This window comes from Bos taurus, chromosome 15 (genome assembly GCF_002263795.3).
Source record: "Bos taurus isolate L1 Dominette 01449 registration number 42190680 breed Hereford chromosome 15, ARS-UCD2.0, whole genome shotgun sequence".
Lineage (NCBI taxonomy): Eukaryota > Metazoa > Chordata > Mammalia > Artiodactyla > Bovidae > Bos > Bos taurus.
In genome coordinates, this window is record NC_037342.1 from 4,429,875 (window position 1) to 4,451,295 (window position 21,421).

General features: G+C 39.1%; 1 protein-coding gene across 2 annotated transcripts in view; it reads left to right on the plus strand.

Moving 5' to 3' along the window:
* Nucleotides 1–21,421, plus strand: part of PDGFD (platelet derived growth factor D) — a 278,537-nt gene that overhangs the window by 170,438 nt on the left and 86,678 nt on the right. The window contains exons 2-3 of one of the 2 annotated variants that reach the window (XM_005215730.5): nucleotides 9,883–10,087; nucleotides 15,362–15,542. In XM_005215730.5, the coding sequence (XP_005215787.1) occupies nucleotides 9,883–10,087; nucleotides 15,362–15,542 (386 nt within the window). 2 annotated transcript variants of the gene reach the window in all.

Below are 21,421 nucleotides of genomic sequence, written 5' to 3' on the forward strand. Positions count from 1 at the left end.
CACGACTGAAGAGACTTAGTACACATGCATACATTGATCTGCATATTTCTAATATCTATATATTATATTAGATATAACTAATATACATGTTAAGTAATAGGTTAATTTATATTTTGATAATATAATTTTATATATATATATATATATATAAACCACAGATAATAAACCATGTGATTCTTATATTAACTCCCAATTAGTTTTCTCTTAAGAATTGATGAACTCTTTAGTCAGGTGTGATTAGCAAACTGTTTTGTCTTTGAATACAAATCAAGTTTCTAATTATTAGGGTATTGCAAGATCATTCTGTTGCACACTATTCCATTCCATATTAGCTTTGTTGAACTGATTACTTCCTCCAGAAACTTACCCTATAAAATAATTTCAGAAAATTCTCACTTTTTGTGAATAAACAAAGGTCATACTTTAAGTAGCTTTCCTTCACAATGTTTGTAAAAGTGTTAGTTTTCCTATAATAAGTGTTTTCTAGAAAAAATACTAAATCTACTTTCTGGGAACATTTTTTTTTTTAATTTTGCCTGTTACTTTCCTATATATCAGAACTGTGTTCAGTTCAGTTCAGTCACTCAGTCATGTCCGATTCTTTGTTATGTTGGCACTGGGAAAGCAGATATTTTTTGTCATTAGGGTTGTCTTGTTTTCTGGGTGTTAAGTTGGTATGGTTGAAAAGATCTTGCTCTTCAGCAGCCTCATCTATAGTGTTTTCTGTCCTCCTGCTCTACAGTCCCTTCCCCCTCTGCCACAGTTCTGAACGTTATTGTCTCATTTGTTTCACATCCTTTACATGGTAAACAACATCCCAACACAGAGAGACTATAGCATAAGAAGAATTACCAGAGAATTAATTAATTTGAATTATCCTAAAGCGATAAAAATGGCTTCCCTTGTGCTTCAGTGGTAAAGAATCCACCGGCTACTGCAGGACACGCAGAAGAGGCAGGTTCAGTCCCTGGACTTGGAAGATGCCCTGGAGTAATGGCAACCCACTGCAGTATGTTTGCTGGGAAATCCCATGGACAGGGGAACCTGGCAGGCTACAGTCCATGGGGTCACAAAGAGTCAGACATGACTTAGTAATTGAACAACAATAGTGTGATAAAATATAGCATGTTTATTTTATTGCAATCATTATTTTCACTGATTTCAATTTTCAAAAAACTTAGACCAAAAATAATTTCCATTTTAATAGAATTTGATAATCACTTCTATGTGTGTGTGTGTTAGTCACTCAGTTGTGTCTGACTCTTTGCAACCCATAGACTATAGCCCACTGGGCTCCTCTTGTCCATGGAATTCTCCAGGCAAGAATGCTGGAGTGCATTGCCGTGTCCTTTCCTGGGATCAAACCCAGGTCTTCTGCATTGCAGGGAGATTTTTTACCATCTGAGCTACCAAGAAAGCCTCAACCACTTCTCTAGCTACCTATAAAATACAAATGGTTTTGAAAGAAAGAGTGTAATTGCTCACTGTTGTACAATAATAAGACAAACCTTTGTTCATTAAGAGATTTTGTGAGGTGAGGAATAATAAGCATCAATATGGGCATTACTACCCCCTGGTAATTATAACTGGAAAATGTTCAAACGAACATTGTGATACTCTTTTTTTCTTTCTTTCTTTTTTGATGGACTCAGATTTTTAAAGAAGAAGAATTTTGAGTTCAGGGAATTTTCAATTGATTACAAAAATATTGTCTCCACATTGTCACTCTAAGGAATGTTGTTTATATAACACTAATACTTTGTGTGAAAAGGAATTATAATTTTTAAAAAGGGATATGTAAGTGGCAAACAACCAACTCCCTCATCCTCAAATCTTTATAAACAGAAAGGTTTTGTATTACTACTGAGTTCTTAGAAAAATCTTTGCTAGAGAATTCTAAATAAATCCTGATGCTTAATCGGCTTTGCCCTTGAGTTGCTTAAAAGCAGAGTGATCACGGGGGATGGTTGTTTTTAAAGCTGTTATATAGGCTTTTGGAAGACTGGGTCTTTCCAAGACCGTGTGTCAGATGTTAACCCAAAACTCCTTAATGAAAATTGGCCCACTAGCAGTCCCTGGAGGAAATTAGTTCCTTGATTGCAAGCTTCAGTGCCTTAAGAAACATTGAGGAAAAGAATGTTGAAAATGCTTTCACACTGATTTTTAAACTAACATTGTTAACAAAGTCTAATTTTCACCTTTAGCAGTTCACAGAGTGAGCCAACCCTTTGCTTTTTAAGTTAGGAGATAATTTATGAAAAAGTATCCACAAAAATTCAGTTTAATCCCAGTTGGTCTGTTCTAATAATTATGTTTTATGGCCTGTTCTACTAATTGACATTCATTTTAAAATTAGGGACTCCTGCCCTACGTCTTTCATGTTCTCCACCACTCCCTTGTTTCGTTTTCCCTTTTCAGCAATACATTGTGCGCTGTCTCACTGATGAAGGTACTAATTTGGGTTCTAAGATACTTTCGTATACAATGCTGTGATTCGTTGAGGGAGAGTACAAAGATTAGAGGTAGTTAGTAGTAATAATAATCAGGCATTAGTCAGTCACAGGTCTCACTGTTGATTAGCCTTGCTGAACTTTCTATTCTAAATTAGATGGCTGCATAAGACGAGAACTTTGGGAGACTTGTCAGTCACCCGGTTTTCATCCACCGCTTGCTCCATCTGAGAGTAGATCCCAACTACAGCAACAATCTCTCCCGCTTTTGTCCAGCATTGTTCTTCTTTCTTGGTCTCAGGTTTTTATTTTATTTTATTTTTTTTTTCAATTGTATCAACATTTTCTTTTTTTTTTAATTTTATTTTATTTTTAAACTTTACATAATTGTATTAGTTTTGCCAAATATCAAAATGAATCCACCACAGGTATACATGTGTTCCCCATCCTGGTCTCAGGTTTTTAAAGAGTGGTGTAGACCGACTCTGCTGAGCTTGGTGGTACATGTCTTGCTGGAAATAGTGCATAAAAAGAGGCAGTTCTTTCAAAATTAATGTCTGAACTGCATGGCAAGCAGGATCATTTCAATGTAACTCTTTCTAAAATAGTCCTTAAACGTTTGTGCAAGATGTGTTCCCACAAACGTCAGGCACACTTAGAAATAAACTATCGGGGCATTTTAAACTGCCTTTTATTTATTATCTTACTGCAAAATGCTTTTCAGCGTTTAGAATTCTGCCTATTCATTATTCACAGTAACCTTCCATCCATGTATGTATTTAACAGCTCTGTTTTGAAAGTCTCCATGTGCCCAGACTGGTGAGGTTCTGAGGTTACCTTGGTAAACAAGACATTGTCCTTTCCCTCAAGATATATAATATTCTGCATGTGATTTTTTTTAACTTTTCTGTGAAACTTTCAAAGAAATTATAAAGCATCTTTTAGTAACTTTAAGTCCCTGTACCCAACCAGCTTCAAGCAGAAACCTTTTCATTTTGATATTTGGCAAAACTAATACAATTATGTAAAGTTTAAAAATAAAATAAAATTTAAAAAAAATAAAAAATAAAAAAGCAAGATAGAATACATTGCATCTATTTTAAAGGATTTATTTACATTCCTCCATAATGTATTCAGCACAAGTTGAGGGGCTAAGTGGCCAGTTATGTGCCTGGGGCACTTTTCTTGTTAATAATAAAGATTTTCATACATATGTTTGAACAGCAATTGATAAAATATCCATTTGTACACCTATTTTAGATGATAGTATACAACTATATATACAATCACTGATAGATGGGAAAAGTGTTTATCCCGCTGAAGATTTTGGATTTCAGGTTCCTTGGTCTCATTATTGCCTCACATTTGTCAGTCAAACCACTGGCAGTTCTGCCTTCTTGAAGGAAAATCTTTGAGGTGTCCTGTCATTTGGACCTGAAAAGAATCTTAAATGTCATATTATTCAGCCCCTAAACTATTAGTTTAGGAAACAGAAGCCAGAAAGATGACATGTTGCGTCTGATGCTACTGTTGATTATAGTGAAGAAAGTCACCAACATGATGTAGCTGCATTCAAAACTTCACTCTTCCATATACCAGCCAGCCTTCCATTCTCTTCACTTAGAACAAATCACTTTAACTTCTGTGTGTTGGTTTCATTACCTGTTAAAGTAATATAACAAAATTAAATTTAAAATAAAAAGCAGAATGAAAGCAGTGGTAATTACTGCAATATTTACTTTTTATCAACTTATGGTAGACTTACAAAATTGGATGCTTGTAAAGTATATTGCACCCCACAAAAATTAAGTGGTTGTAATGTGGTTCTCTGGCAGCAGCAGTTTGGTTTATATAACACTTAACTACATGCTCATCAAACATTGTTCATCTGATATATTGTATGATTGTGAAATAACCATTTTACAAATGAAATTTTATAATAAATCCCTTTGCATATTGGGAATTTCCTGAACCAATGACCATTCTTTTCTTTTGGCTTATAGTTATAGTATGTTGGGTTTGTGGCTAACAGTCATGATACCGGCTCCTGGATGTCTTAGAGAGACAGTGGAGCAAATGAGTATGCCTGTATGTTCCACTGAATTTGTGTGAGGTGCCACAGTCTGCAGAGATCACCGTTTATTCCTATGGAATCACTGATGAAGTATTTTAATTCTTACTTTAATAACAGCATTTACCATTTAGATCACATGCTGTCGTAGATAATATTATGATCTGAGAAGAAAAAATAAACCATTATTTGTGATTTCATTCCTCCTTAAACATAACTTGAAGCAGTAGGTTACCAGATGTGTCTACTGGGACCAAGAGTGACTGTTCCATGAAATGGGAAACGTTAGATAAGGTAATTTCCAAAGTAGATAGTTCTTACCCTAGTTCATTCTGTATTTATATAATATGATGTCCTCTAGAATGTTTCAAGGTCAAAGACAGGAAAGTGAGCCCAAGACAGGTCATCAGGCAGGGAGGTAAGATGAAAATTCATATATGAGATATAGAGTCAAGCAAGGCAGTGAAGGAGCCTGGGAAGTCAAGAATGAGAAGCACAAGAGTAGAAAGAATGATATGGTCAGTGGTTCTCGCAGTTTAGGGAGCTCAGAATCACCTGGAGGCCTTGTTAAAATAATAGTGCTGGGCTCCACCCCCAGCGTTTCTGCTTTAGTAGGTCTGGGATAAGGTCTGATAATTTGCATTTCCGACAAATTCCCAGCTGATGATGCTGATCTTGGGGATCACACTCTGAGAACAACAGTTGTTCAAGATGAATCCCAAAGTAAGTGATAGTGTCTCCAAGGATTTAATGAGCTCCAGGGATACTTGGTTGGGCGAACTCAGTTTGCCAAAGAGTTAGGGACAGAATAAAAACATTTTGGCTTTTTCTTTCATTTTAATTCACGTTTTTAAAGGCATCAAATTCATAACCCAAATTAATGACTATGTGAACCTCTTTCTGTATTAAAATGTAAAATAAGAACTTATATTCTTGCCATGTAAAACATAAGTCAAAATTATTCCTATGAAAAATGATATATTTCATATTTTTGTAGTTTAACAACTCATACAGTGTTCTGGTTAAGAATGTGTGCTCTGAATATAGTCTGCTGCTGCTGCTGCTAAGTCACTTCAGTCGTGTCCGACTCTGTGTGACCCCATAGACAGGAACCCGTCAGACTTCCTGTCCCTGGGATTCTCTAGGCAAGAACACTGGAGTGGGTTGCCATTTCCTTCTCCAATGCATGAAAGTGAAAAGTGAAAGTGAAGTCGCTCAGTCGTGTCCGACACTCAGCAAACCCATGGACTGCAGCCTTCCAGGCTCCTCCGTCCATGGGATTTTCCAGGCAAGAGTACTGGAGTGGGGTGCCATTACCTTCTCCGCTGAAGATAGTCTAGGGTCAGATATTGATTTCATCACCTGCTTTATGCCCTGAGGTCATAAGTTTCTTGAACTCTCTGAGCCTTCTTTGTGAAGTGGGGATATTACTAATTGCATACAGTTGTTGTGAGGATTAAATGTAGTAATGAATTTAAACAACTTACTGGAGGAGTTCCTGACATACTGTGCTAGTTATTATTGGTACACCAAAGTAAATGCCTTCATTGAGGAATGTGACTTTGTATATAACACTTCGGAGTTATCTCTATAAATCATCACAGCTCTTCTGCCAAGAATAGCCCTGAGTTTGGCATGAGGTTATAAATTATATATAAACAATGTGATTCAGAAGTCAAAGTGATTATAGATAGCAAAGGATCTAAAATTGCCTCTAGCAAATTTCAGGCTAAGAAGGAAAACTACCTTCTGTTACAGATAGTTAAGAGCATCAAACTTGGGACCAGAGCATGGAACATGACTGCACAGCTGGTGCTCTGGTCTCCTGGGCAAGAGGCTGGGACTAGGGACGTCTGCTCCTCTAGCTACCTTTGCTCTTCCTAAGGCTGTCTCCCACACAAAAGCTAGCCGGGCAAGCACAAAACACTAAACACTGAATTAGTCAAGAAAAAAAAAAAAAGCAAAGAAAAATTGAAATTCCCATCCATATCAGAATGTTTGTAAAAGGGAGAGAAGCCTTTGCATCTCACATGCTGACTCCTTGTTCATCCCCTTTGTCTTATTTTGGAAGCTTTAACAACCACCCTCCGCAGCCCAATCTTTCAGTGGTTTCCACCAGCAATTTAGGCCTCCCTGACCAGGCTCACTGAATTATAGGCTTCGGAGTCAACTCTCTGTGGGAGGACGCAAATAGACTGTGGCTGCAGTTCTGCTTACAGAGGGGCCTAAAATGTCAAAATCTAAAATGCTAAGAACTCTGGACACTGGGAGATAGGAAAAATGGGCCCACTGAGCAGTGCAATTCTCATGCAGACCACCTGCAGTTAGGTCAGATGTCACTGGTTAAGAGCCCAGGTCCCAAGACTGATCTTCAGTCACCTGCTGAAAATTGTGAGGTACCCAGGTTACCCATACTCCTTACCAATTCACAGTTAAACCGAGGGCTTCCTATAAGCCCCTCAGACTTGATAATTTGCTAGAAAAACTTAGAGAATTCAAGAAAACACTGTAGTTATAACTACAGTTTTACGATAAAGGATACAAATCAGGACCAGCCAAACAAAGAGACACTTAGGGAGAGGTCTGGGAAGATTTAAGCATGAAGCTTCATGTCCTCAGGATATGTCACCCTCCCAGCATATGTGTGTGTCATGAACCAGGAAACTCCCCCAAGCCACAGTGACCAGAGTTTTTATAAGAGTTTCATTCTATAGATATGATTGATTGGCTCACTGGCAATAGGCTAAGACTCCAAGACACCTTACCTCAGGGAGGTTGGGAAGTCAGACTGGTGTCAGAGCTGAAAGTCACGTGTTGAGTCTTTGTATCATAGCCAGTCCCCATCCTGAAACTACTTAGGGGCCCACAGTGAATCACCCCATCAGCATAAAATCAGGTTTGGCCCCAAGGGCCTACTATAAATAATAAAGTCACTTCGGAATGCTAAGGGATTAGAAGTTCCCTTTTAGGAACCCAGGACAAAGATCAGACAAGTTCTTTATTATACAATATACGGAAAATAGAATTAGAATTGGAACTATTTTAAGTCAGCAACAATGAAGGCCAAAAATTAAAATCTTTTATGAGGGAGAAACAACTGGAAAGTGCCATTTGATTAAAAAATACATGGTCATTAAATATCATGAGAGTCTTTAATTTGCTTTTCACTCACTTGTTTCACTCACTCATTCATTCATTCAGCAATATTTATTGAGTACCTCCTGTGCTAATCATTGACGATATACTGTTCCTCTGTCAATGAAAAAAAATGTGTTTGTACAGTTGATCTGTGAACAAAGTGAGGTTTAGGGATGCCAGTACCTTACCGGGGCTTCCCCCTGGCTCAGCAGTAAAGAATCCTCCTGCAGCGCAGGAGGTGCAAGTTTGATCCCTGGGTCAGAAAAGTCCCCAGGAAAAGGGCATGGCAACTGTTGACTAACAAGATGCAAAGTGAGACTTGCAAGTTAAGTTTTAATGGGGCAAAATGAAGACTGCAGCCCAGGAGACAGCACCTCAGATACCTCTAAGGAATTGTTCAAAAAAGGCAGTGGGGAAGGTCAATGTATAAGATGTTTTGAAGGGGGAATTCAGAGCAGTCAAGTACTTACTTTACAAAAGGTTTTCTGTTAGTCACAAGAAGCTGATGTCACCATGAAGGAATTTAATGCTTTTCTAGATGTGAGGAGATGCATGGATTTGGATCATGAAATCAGTTTCTGGAAATATCTGACTATCTAAAGACCTGTTCCCCAGTTTCCCTGGAGCGCAGAGTGCCTCACTGTCCACCCTGAACTGCCTTCAGGGCATGTTGAGGTTCAACAGCTGCAGCAGCACAGGATTCAGTCTCTGCAGAGGCAGGTGGCAAATGTTCTTGGCAAACACCAATTTGTAGTTGACACAACCCACTCCGGTATTCTTGCCAGGAAAATCCCATAGAGAGAGGAGCCTGGTGGGCTACAGTCCATGGGATGGCAAAGAGTCAGACACCACTGCGCAACTAAGAACATGCACACTCACACACATACACACACACCCTACAGTCAAAAATCCACATAAAACTTTTGTCTCCGCACCCACAACCAACTTTACTCATACTTCACTGTTGGCCAAAAACATTACTTTTTTTCCCCCTCTTTGGCTTTTGTTTGTTTGGTTGGTTTTGAGCTGTGTTAGGTCTTCACTGTGCCACGTGGGCTTCTCTAGTTGTTGCGTGGGCTTAGTTACTGTGGCATGTGGTATCTGAGTTCCCTGACCAGGGATTGAACCCATGTCTCCTGCATTGGAAGGTGGATACTTTATCACTGGCCCACAACAGAAGTCCCCAGAAGCCTTCCTGCTAAACAGTTGATTAACATATTTTGTATGTTATGTGTATTATATATTCTACAATAAAGTGAACTAGAAAAAAGAAAATGTCAAGAAAGTCAAAAGAGAAAGTGCATTTACAATGTTGCTGATGAATTTATGGTTCTTGCTTTGTCATGAAAGGATTCAGAGATGAAGTGATAGTAAATGGATGTCTTTAAAGGCAGACACACTTCGCAGAGTGTGGGCCATCTCAGAAAGCAAGAAGAGAGCCTCAGTATACAGTGTGGATACTTTTTTGTGGACTGGGTAATTTCATAGGCTAATTAGTGGGAGGATTATTCCAATTATTTGGGGGAAGAGGCAGGGATTTCCAGGAATTAGGTCACAGAACAATATCTGACCTTTTATGGTTGGCCTCAAAATTCTCATGGTGCCAATGGGTGTGTTATTTAACATGCTAGCAAGCGTGAGATGAGGCGCTAGGTCTACTGCAAGTTGATGCTTCCGACATCTTGGACAAAGTTAGTTCTAACCAGTCTTCATCATGGTTATATCATGCCCTGCCTGCTTCTCCCCCTTCCCTCCTGTTTCAACTGTATGTGTGTGTGTGTGTGTATATATATATATATATATTTATCAAAAAAAATTCACAGACCCACACAGTTCAAACCCGTGTTGCTCAAGGGTCAGCTATATTACATGGAAAAAGGAAAGATGAACTATTTGAAATTACTTGCTCATTTTAATTCCAATTGAAATGAGTCTGAGTTCTGAGATGATCGTTAATTTTGCTTGTCAAAAATAATGTTAAGAGAGCTCCCAAAGTATCAAATATTAGGAGTCAAGTCTAGCTTTATGAAGAATTGAGGAGACAGGAGTAGTAGAAAAAAACATGGATGTTGTTTGTTTAACCACAAAGCTGCCATTTGGCCTTAATGTTTTTAAACACAATCAAGAAGTGCTTTGCAATGTGATGTGTTTTAAACTGTTCTTTTTTTGCTTTCCTGTAATTGGAGCAACATACTAATTTCTACAAGTTGTGACTACTAACAGAGAGCAATCACCTCACAGACTTGTACCGAAGAGACGAGACCATCGAGGTGACAGGACATGGCCACGTGCAGAGTCCCCGCTTCCCAAACAGCTACCCTCGCAACCTGCTTCTGACCTGGCGGCTCCACTCCCAGGAGAAAACAAGGATACAGCTAGCCTTTGACAATCAGTTTGGATTAGAGGAAGCCGAAAATGATATCTGTAGGTGAGTGTGAAATGAAATCCATATTAGGGTAAAATTCCAAGGTGAAGAAAAGATTTAAAACATTGCATCAAAGTTCTCATTTGGGCCCTATCCAAAATACATGACTTCTTTTTCAGAAAGCCTTTATGTCCGTCCTAATGTACAACATAAATTGAAGCACAGTCTCTGTGGAGGCCTGGTAACCTGGCAAGACTCACAGAAGCTCACTCTTGCAACTGGCAGAGCCAGGCTGTGTGACTTCCAGAGAAGGGGGATCTGGGTGATTCTTTTTTCTGGGCCAGGCCTAGAACCACCTTTGTGAGCAGCTGGACACATCTGGTCTCCCAGGTCACCAGCAACCATGTCCCATGGCCCGAGTGCGAGCTTCTCAGGACTTGAGGAGTGTACCTGCTGCTGGGCTCCAGGAACTGACCTAGCGCTGGGAGAGGGTGATGGCGAGGACCCTGCCAGGCCGTTACCTGAAATAATAATTTTAAGGCCTCAGATACATGTAAAAAGAAAGAGAAGGCAAGCTCCCAAGGCCAGTGTGCTCCTCCTCAGAGGTCTGTTTCTTCCTGCAATTTCGGGGTCAGTAGAAAATGAAAGCTGCACTGAGATAGTCTTCTCCCTTTTGAGCATATTTTTCAGAGCAAGTCTTGGCTGCTGTTCTTCAAATTGTCCGCTGACAGCATCTTATTCCTTTAATAAGCATGTGTAAGATGCGGAGGATTTTTTTTTTCCTCCTTGTACTTTACCGCGTGCACTTGTTCTGCATTGCCAATGAACTACTACTAAACTGCTAAATCCTTTCAGTAGGTTTATTTTACTTTGAATAATAAAAATCAGGTGCCTCAAATTTGGCTATCCTCTGTTGCATATTTATTACACTGACAGTTTTTATTATGTTGCTATTTTTTTCAAGAATAATAGCACTCACTATTACTTTCTAGGACCATAGAGGCTAATGTATGCTGGAAAGTAAAGATGAATACATTCAGAAAGAGCCAGTTAATATTTACAGAGAGAATAAGCTTGAGGAGATCTTGTGTCTTTTCAACCTTGAAAGGGAGAATTCATTTTCTGTGCTTAAAAAAAAGGGAGAGAGAGAGAGATCATGTAAACAAACAACAAGGCCAGTGTTAAAAGATTATTAAAGATGATGTCATTGAAGAGATACTGGTCTCCACTCCCGCACAGGGTTTTGATCTGGTAGTGACTAAACCCTTTGGGCGTCCTGACCTTAAAAATAGAGGAAATTAAGGATGACTTTTCCCCCAATTGTTGGTCAATTGCTAAGTGGTGTCCAACTCTTTGCAACCCCATGGACTGCAGCACACCAGGCCTCCCTGTCCCTAACCATGTCCCGGAGTTTGCTCAAATTCATGTCCATTGAGTCATTGATGCTATCTAACCGTGTCATCCTCTGTCGCCCCATTCTCCTCCTGCTTTCAATCTTTCCCAGCATCAGGGTCTTTTCCAGTGAGTCAGCTCTTTGTACCAGGTGGCCAAAGTACTGGAGCTTCAGTTTCAGCATCAGTCCTTCCAATGAGTATTCAGGGTTGATTTCCTTTAGGATGGACTAAAGGATCCCCAGACCATTCATCAAATCAAGTTGCTCCTAAAAATTTATAGAGGGAGGTAGAGAAGTAAGAGGTAGAGGAGAAAGGAAGAAGGGGAAGAGATCAGGACCCTCCTTGAAAACCAAAATGGAGCTTTGAGAATGAAAATTGTGCTAATAGGTTATCTAAAAGACAAAAGTGACCTCTTGTGTTATTAAAGTTTCAAGTATACTTTTGCTTAGTGTAGTGAATATGATTCACATACATTGTATATAAAATGAAATGAAGTTGTTTCTTCCCATCTGTTGCAAAACTTCCTTGATGTCTACATTGTAATATTTATTGCTCTAATGATGATTCTATCTTAGTACTTTTCACTTTCCAACCACCATATATCAAGTAGTTAATTTGCGTAGTGCTCAAGAGATATTCAGCTGGTAAAATTACATAAACCTTCTTATTTTGTTCATTAGGAAACAGAGGCAAAGGAGATAAAGGCCCCATAGACTATTTTCAATGAAACTGAGTCAGCATTTTATTATGCTTACCTGCTTCTTAGATCACCCTGCCCCATCCAATAAGAGCTCTGAGGTGTATGAAGACTAGTTAAACCGTATTGGGTTTTCTTCATATTCAGATGTGATGGTTCTCATGCTGACTCCTTTTGGTAATCATGACAGGAAAATATAAAGTAGATATGGGATTTCTGCCACTGTTCACCCTGAGTGTGTGCCCTGAGTGTTCATCGTGTGCCCTGTGACTTTAGCATCTGAAGTCATATGGGGAAAAGGTGACTGAAGGGCAGGGTGCTGAGGACCAGAACTGAAAGGCACACAGTTCAGCTCTCAAGTAGAATGTTTGAAGATGTGGGGTATCTCAGAAGAAGTGATTCTGTCTCTGAACGTGTTTTACTCTGCAACGAAAGAGTGGAATATTGTGCAGGGACTTTGAGGATCTAATGGCTGCATGGAATATCTAAAATGCCTCTCCTGTCTTTTTCAATCCTGCAATTCTCTGTTTCTCTGACCAGTGTCAATGATGTTCAATCCTGCAATTCTCTGTTTCTCTGACCAGTGTCAATGATGAACCCACGGTCTTACCCTCATTCACACACAGCCCAGATATGTTCAATACTGGCTAGGGCACATCACTGCTAAAGGCATGTGCTTTTGATTATGATAAATGTCATTGTTTATGATATAATCCTTCCAAAAGATAGGTTCCACAAAGAGAAAATAGTTGTTTATTTTATAATTTTATCATTTATTTTCTACAATGAAATTGTTGATTTTTCATGCTGTGTAGGTATAGACCATTTCCTTTCCTACAGAAATGCTGGATTTTATTAATTAATTAATAATTAATTAATTAATTTAAATTAATTCCAAATGGGAATTTGTTTAAAAATTTGATATAGTAAACATGTGGGTATATAATTGAAGCTACAGGCTTACCCAGTGGCTCAGCGGTAAAGTATCCGCCTGTAATGCAGGAGATGCTTGTTCAATCCCTGAGTCAGGAAGATCCCCTGGAGGAGGTCCTGGCAACCAATTCCAGTATTCTTGCCTGGAGAATCCCATGGACAGAGGTGTCTGGAGGGCTGCAGTCCATAGGATCAAAGAGGGGACATGACTGAAGCAACTGAGCATGCACGCATGCACACAACTGGAGCTACATCTCCTAAAACATGACAAGAGATTATATTTATTGGCTTCTCCAGGAAAACCTTTATAAGCTAGATGCTCAGAAAGTAGTCTATTTTGATTTTTAACAATTTAGGAAGAGTTATGAGGCTTCCCAAAATATCAATAACCTCAGATATGCAGATGACACCACCCTTATGGCAGAAAGTGAAGAGGAACTCAAAAGCCTCTTGAGGAAAGTGAAAGTGGAGAGTGAAAAAGTTGGCTTAAAGCTCAACATTCAGAAAACGAAGATCATGGCATCCGGTCCCACCACTTCATGGGAAATAGATGGGGAAACAGTGGAAACAGTGTCAGACTTTCTTTTTCTGGGCTCCAAAATCACAGCAGATGGTGACTGCAGCCATGAAATTAAAAGATGCTTGCTCCTTGGAAGGAAAGTTATGACCAACCTAGATAGCATATTCAAAAGCAGAGACATTACTTTGCCAACAAAGGTTCATCTAGTCAAGGCTATGGTTTTTCCTGTGGTCATGTATGGATGTGAGAGTTGGACTGTGAAGTAGGCTGAGCGCCAAAGAATTGACACTTTCGAACTGTGGTGTTGGAGAAGACTCTTGAGAGTCCCTTGGACTGCAAGGGGATCCAACCAGTCCATTCTGAAGGAGATCAGCCCTGGGATTTCTTTGGAAGGAATGATGCTAAAGCTGAAACTCCAGTACTTTGGCCATCTCATGTGAAGAGTTGACTCATTGGAAAAGACTCTGATGCTGGGAGGGATTGGGGGCAGGAGGAGAAGGGGATGACAGAGAATGAGATGGCTGGATGGCATCACTGACTTGATGGATGTGAGTCTGAGTGAACTCCAGGAGCTGGTGATGGACAGGGAGGCCTAGCGTGCTGTAATTCATGGGGTCGAAAAGAGTCGGACACGACTGAGCAACTGATCTGGTCTGATCTGATGAGGCTTCCCTGTTAGCTCAACTGGTAAAGAATCTGCCTGCAATCCAGAAGACCCCTGATCAATCCCTGGGTTGGGAAGATCCCCTAGAGAAGGGATAGACTACCCATTCCAGTATTCTTGGGCTTCCCTGTTGGCTCAGATGGTAAAAAATCTCCCTGCACACTGTTTACAATAGCTAGGACATGGAAGCAACCTAGATGTCCATCAGGAGGCAAATGGATAAGAAAGCTGGGATACACAATGGAATATTACTCAGCCATTAAAAAGAATGCATTTGAACCAGTTCTAATGAGATGGATGACTGGAGCCTATTATACAGAGTGAAGTAATTCAGAAAGAAAAACACCAATACAGTATACTAACACATATATATGGAATTTAGAAAGATGGCAACAATGATCCTATATGAGAGATAACAGAGACACAGATATAAAGAACAGTCTTTTGGACTCTGTGGGGGAAGGCAAGGATGGGATGATTTGAGAGAATAGCATTGAAACATGTATATTATCATATGTGAAACAGATCTCCTGTCCAGGTTCGATGCATGAGACAGGGTGCTCAGGGCTGGTGCACTGGGATGACCCTGAAGGATGGGGTGGGGAGGGAGGTGGGAGGGGGGTTAAGGATGGGGAACATATGTACACCCATGGCTGATTCATGTAAGTGTATGGCAAAAACCACTACAATATTGTAAAGTAATTAGCCTCCAATTAAAAAAAAAAAAAAGAATCTCCCTGCAATGCAGAAGACCTGGGTTTGATCCCTGGGTTGGGAAGATCCCCTGGAGGAGGGCATGGCAACCCACTCTAGTATTCTGGCCTGGAGAATCCCATGGACAGAGGAGCCTGGTGGGCTACAGTCCATGGGGTCACAAAGAGTCGGACACGACTGAGCAACTTTCACTCACTCAAGGAGAATAGGCTGAAAGTGTATAAAAGTTTTTCCTCAGAATAGATTGTTGAAGTTTGAATTTGAGAAATCTAATCCAAGAACTGATTTTTCTTCTAAACTTCATTTCAGATAATAGGTCATAAGAAATCACATATGTTAGTTTTAATTTCTCAATGAAAGTATGAATTTCAAAGTCTATTTTAATCAAAACTTATTTATGTTAAATTGGTACCAGGTATGATTTTGTAGAAGTTGAAGACATATCTGAAACCAGTACTGTTATTAGAGGACGATGGTGTGGACACAAGGAAGTTCCTCCAAGGATAATATCAAGAACAAACCAGATTAAAATAACGTTCAAGTCTGATGACTACTTTGTGGCTAAACCTGGATTCAAGATTTATTATTCTTTTGTGGTAAGTAGCGTAACCACCCTATGATTAAAAGCAGACACTGGTTAAATGAAGTTTGGAGATCATTTTCTGTGATTAAATTCAGTGGTGTGAAACTGAACGGTGTTAATTGCCTGTGGCATGCTTTGTCCCTGCTTTGTGGCCAAAATGTCAAAATTTTCTTTAGTGAGGAATGCCATTTTAGATCTGTTCAATCAATGCTTGGGGCCCAAGCATTTGGAAAGAAAGCACAGTGAATAGAAAAAGTAAAATTGTTTACAGTAAAGCATATACCGTTTTCCCTTTGATTCAGCAAAATAAATGTACAGCCAAAGAGAAGCTTTGTGATATTTGAGAAATTGTCTATGTAATTCCAATCACAGAAGAGTTCCAATTTTAGTTTAAATTATGACCCAAATTTGGGAATGACCTATGGTATAATCATAGAACCTCAGAGTTAGCAAGCATCTTAAAGACTGGAATATAATTCAGGACCCAAAGGTTGATTTTTGCTTACTCTACCCATGTTTATTTTTGCTCTCACGTCTGCACCTCGGCAGCCATTTTAAACTTCAAATGCTTCTGTTAGAAGATATTCAACCTCATATTGACGTATACTCTACCTTGTAGTTAAGTCTAGTTGTTGGGTCATACATGGTCATGGATCTCCTTTACTCAGTCATTCATTAGTAAAACAATATAAAGTTCCTTGGAGGAGGAAATGCCAACCCACGCTAATATTCTTGCCTGAAAAATTCCATGGACAGAGGAGCCTGGCGGGCTATAGTCCATGGGGTCACAAAGCAACTGAGCACATGCCCACACGTAAAGTTCCTGCTTATTATCAGACACTCTGATAGGTGTAGTAGACAAAAGGCAAGCAAGAAGACAGGGTCCTTGAACCTCCTGGAGTTGATAGTCTGGTGGAAGTGACAGTTAAAAAGCATTAAGAACTAATGATGAGTAATGAGACAGAAGGACTGGGTGTTGCAGATGAAGCACAGGGAGAAGTTGGGATAATTTTGCCTATGTGTTACCTTTAGGATAGATTAAATATCTCTGAATCCTTGAGTCATTCATAGCATATTGGCTCTTGCTCACCTGGCAGCGTCACTAACTCTCATTCAGTTTATTGCTACCCCTTTTCAAAATGTGGTTGCCAAAATGGAACACAGTACTACAAATGGAGTCAATTTGTGGGGTTTTTCCTCATATGAGTTAAATTTAGAGTAGGAAAAAATCTTGATTTTTTCAAATCTAATGTGGTTTCTTCCCTTTTATTTTGCATTATGATAAGTTATTAAATACTAAGTGAATTCTACATCAGAATACTATAAATGAAAAAATGCATGTGGTGATCCTGGTTCTACTTTAATTTGGGAATAATCCATCAAGCATGATATACATTATTGCATACTCATGCAGTGCTGCTCAGCATTAAAATGGAAGTATGAACCTTTGGTTTCTGCATTTCTTTGCCTTTAATGTGTTCAGTGATGCATCTGTTCTCAATTTTTCATGGACAAAGCAGTCTCAGCATGTTGGACTGGTGATGTGGCAGAATGGCTTAGTTAAGGACCTGTTTTATTCCCTCAACGTATCAAGGACTGTTAGTGCTCGTGTATATGCTTTTTGTGAAGCTTTGGTTATGACTAAGTTAAATGATCCATAAGTCAGTTAGAAACACACTAACTCTAGTATTATGTCTTTAAGGCAAAATAACTCCTTTTCGTTGAAACAGGCAGTGCAGATGTGGATTTAAGGAAAAGGGAGTATTTTCGTTTGAGGTGTTTTGGCTTATAGTGCAGGCTTGTCACTCATTTCCTGGCTGCTGTTAAGTGGAGTGTTGGACAGACTATAGTTTGGATGTAAACTCTTTGGCACGACTCCACTCACTCACTTATTCACCTCCACTAGTACATTCAGTTGTGTTTTTTAGAAATGATGGCTGTCGTACATTTTTTTGTTATACCAGCCTCTTGGTCTGCATTCATTGCAAATAGCTCCAGGCTCCCTTTTCACTCCTAATAGGCTTCTGGCACTAAATATGATCAATTAGGGCCAAAGTGCTTTGGTGGCTGAATTCCAAGAGGTAGAATGAGCGTAACCTTCAGGTGTATATAAACTCTAGATCTGTGTGACTTTTTGATAAACTCTTCTATTTGAACCTTGTTCAACAGGGATCGTTTATGATTTGACCAATGTTTTGGAAAGGTCATTTTATTCATGCTTAAATTTTTCTTGGAAAACCTTTAAAGCAGAGTTTATGAAATCAAATGCTACAGAGACCAGACTTAAAGCTCTTAGTGAAAAAAAAAAAAAAAAAAACACGGTTAGCCCTATATAAAATTAGAGGGAGACAGTGGGATTAAAAATAGTGAGCTCTGATGTATATAAGTCATATCATTATGCTTCCCACATTATACAGTGCTGTATGTCAATTATATCTCATGAAACTAGAAAAAATGACAAGCCTCCTTTAGGTGTATTTAAATAATGAATTTTAAAATGTTGTATAGACCTACAAAGCCTCTCGAATTTGGAGGCAGCTGTTTTGCAATTGCTCCTTTAAGGCATGGCAGGTGCTGGGGAAATTTGGACTGATAATAATTCCTGAGCAATCACTGTGCTCTTAGAAAATGGTGCATAGCTATTTGGATAAGTCAAAACCACCTCCCTTCTCATCTCTACCTTTCCACTTCTCAGCCTTCCATCAAATGCCTCTCTTCTTCCTACCTCAAGACTCTCCTGTTGTACAAGGGCCTCCCTTGAGGCTATAAGTTACAGGTGCCCAGGACCATAAGAGCCCACTGCACTAGAACCACATCTACATGGTTCCCATGCTTATAACATTTTTAGAATAAGTCTGGTGTACATTTTTAGTCTATTTTTCACTCCAGCAAAGTATGGGAGACTGACTAATGGGATAACATCATGATCATTTAGTTTGGGTTAGCAATTATTCTTATAATTGCTACAATTTTGTCTGATGTGCTCATTCAATGATTTACCTTTTTTTCCAACACCTATCACATTCTTTCCTAGGGCAAGGCAGCACAGCCATAGGGGACCACATTGCTACAAAGCTAATTTTGATTCAAAGAATGTTTCCCCAATTATTAATGTGTCATGTAGAATGAGTCTCATACCTTTTGGTTGTATAACCATAAAATGTGGATAATAATTGGAGTTGGTGTGAGATTTTAAATTAATGGCAAATACTTATAATAGCACCTAGGATATAGTGGGAGTGCTCAATAAATAATGGTGATAATGGTCCTATCTTTGCCATCACTAAGTATGTGTGTGTGTGTGTGTGTCTCCTCCAGATATGATCAATAGCAATGACCCATTTGAAGGTAGGACAAGTGTCCTGTGTGTATTCTACACAGTGCCTTATACATGGCTAGTGATGATCTTTGTTGAATTGACTCCTACTGAGAAAATGATTCAATTTCATATTTCAATTTTTTCTCTCCTACTGAGTTTTCTTTCCTAATTTCACTCAGTTGAGGAGGATAGATAACCATCAGCACTTCCCAGCTGGCACAGTAGTAAAGAGTCTGCCTGTCAATGCAGGAGGTGCAAGAGACATGTGTTCAGTCTCTGGGTTGGGAAGATCTCCTGGAGTAGGACATGGCAACCCACTCCAGGATTCTTGCCTGGCAAATTCCATGGACAGAGGAGCCTGATGGGCTATAGTCCATGGAGTCACAAGAAGTCGGACACGACAGACCACACAACACAGTAAAAACAACAGATACCATCAGAGAGCATAACGAAGCAGAATGGATCATGTTATCAAATTGTTAGCAAAATGTGTTTGTCTAAATAAATTAGGCTCTGCCATCGCAAATTTAGTTTATTGGGGAATGAATGGATTGATTGGATTGTTAGGAATCTTTTTGAAGACCATTAAGTAGATTATTGGAAAGGTGTCAGTTATTAGACTCCAAGCGTGTGGTGTGCAAAGAAGTCTGCAAGCATGTGTGTGAATTTCAGCTCTGCTTCTTATTGACCAAAGGCTCAGTTTTGTCATCTGTAAGATTGTGATCATGCTGCCTGATATACAATTAACTAGTTATTGGGTTAAGTAATGTTTGTAAAGCACCCTGCCTGGAACTTGGTAAAATTACACAAATACCTACTGTTCTTATTGTTATCATTATCACTGGTGTAATTATTAATGTATCATCAGGTGATAAGTGAACTTGGCAGACATATACAAACAGCCCAGTTGTCACTGTGTGTGTGTATGTATGCACATATACACATACTTCTGACCATAATTCACTTCTGACCTCCAAAGTAAAAGCATTTCATTTCATATTGTGACAAACATTAAAAAAGCCTTTTATTTGTATATATGTGTTTAATGAAAGTGAAAATGAAGTCGCTCAGTCATGTCTGACTCTTTGCGCCTCCATGGACTGTAGGCCCCCCAGGCTCCTCCATCCATGGAATTTCCCAGGCAAGAATACTGGAGTGGGTTGCCATTTCCTTCTCCAGGGGATCTTCCTGACTCAGGGATCGAACCCGGGTCTCCCACATTGCAGGCAGATGCTTTTACCATCTGTGCCACCAGGGAAACCTGTGTTTAATGAAAAGTATATTTTAATTCAAAAAATTATTTTTAAAACTTGTATTGATATATAGATGATTTACAACATTAAAATATTAAATATTAAAGTAAAAATTAAATTACTTGAAAGCTAGCCCATTTGTTTTATTAACAAACTCTAGTTTATTTTTTAAATTGAATTTAATAATACCTTATAAACATTTTCTAAGATTAAAAAAGCAATTTTATCTGTTACTAACTGTGTACCTCTGTAGTTTGAATCAACTTCAAGTAGCACAGTTAAAATTTCCATTGAGGTTTAAACTCCACATGAATCATGGTTTTGCATTATAAATAATTATTTAAAATAGATGCAGAAAGGGAAGGGGATGGAAAAGAAGAAGATGAGGTTGCAAAGAAAAGGGAAGAATAAGGCCATTGAGTTAATAACGAAGATTCTGATTTGTAATAGCTTTCACAGATTCTAATTTTACTCACCTAAAACTTGCCAGTTGGTGAAACAAAAACAAAATAATGATGGGCAATTCATTATTATTGCCATAAACTAAATTCTCAAAGCTAGAAACTAAAGGACCTTATTCACTTTCTCTACAAAATATGGAAATTCCATGTTTATTTCCATTGTCAGATCAAAATTGTTGAAGGTTTTTGAACATCCCTGGTTGTTCTGATCACATCAGCCAGGACTATTTGTAGAGCCAAGGATGGTCAAGATGAGGATGGTCATCACAAGGCAGATCCTGTTTCCCTCCACTTCATTTCAGTATATCCTACTGAAGGTTTGGCAATAAGAGAGATGCAGTATTATTTATTAAATACCTACTGTATGCTAGACCAAGCTCAGTCTAGGGTCCTGGAAATACAGCTGTGAGAAAGATAGGCAGATCTTTGTCCTCAGGATCTCATATAGTTGTTCAGTCACTCAGTCGTGTCTAACTGTTTGTGACCCCATGGACTGCAGCACGCCAGGGCTCCCTGTCCATCACCAACTCCTAGAGCTTACTCAAACTCATGTCCATTGAGTCAGTGATTCCATCCAACCATCTCATCCTCTATCGTCCCCTTCTCCTCCTGCCTTCAATCTTTTCCAGCATCAGGGTCTATTCTAATGAGTTAGCTCTATGCAGCAGGTGGCCAAAGTATTGGAGTTTCAGCTTCAGCATCTGTCCTTCCAATGAATATTCAGGGTTTATTTCCTTTAGGATGGACTGGCTTGATCTTCCTGCAGTCCAAGGGACTCTCCAGAGTCTACTCTAACACCACAGTTCAAAAGCAGCAATTTATCATTGCTCAGACTTCTTTATGGTCCAGCTCTCTCATC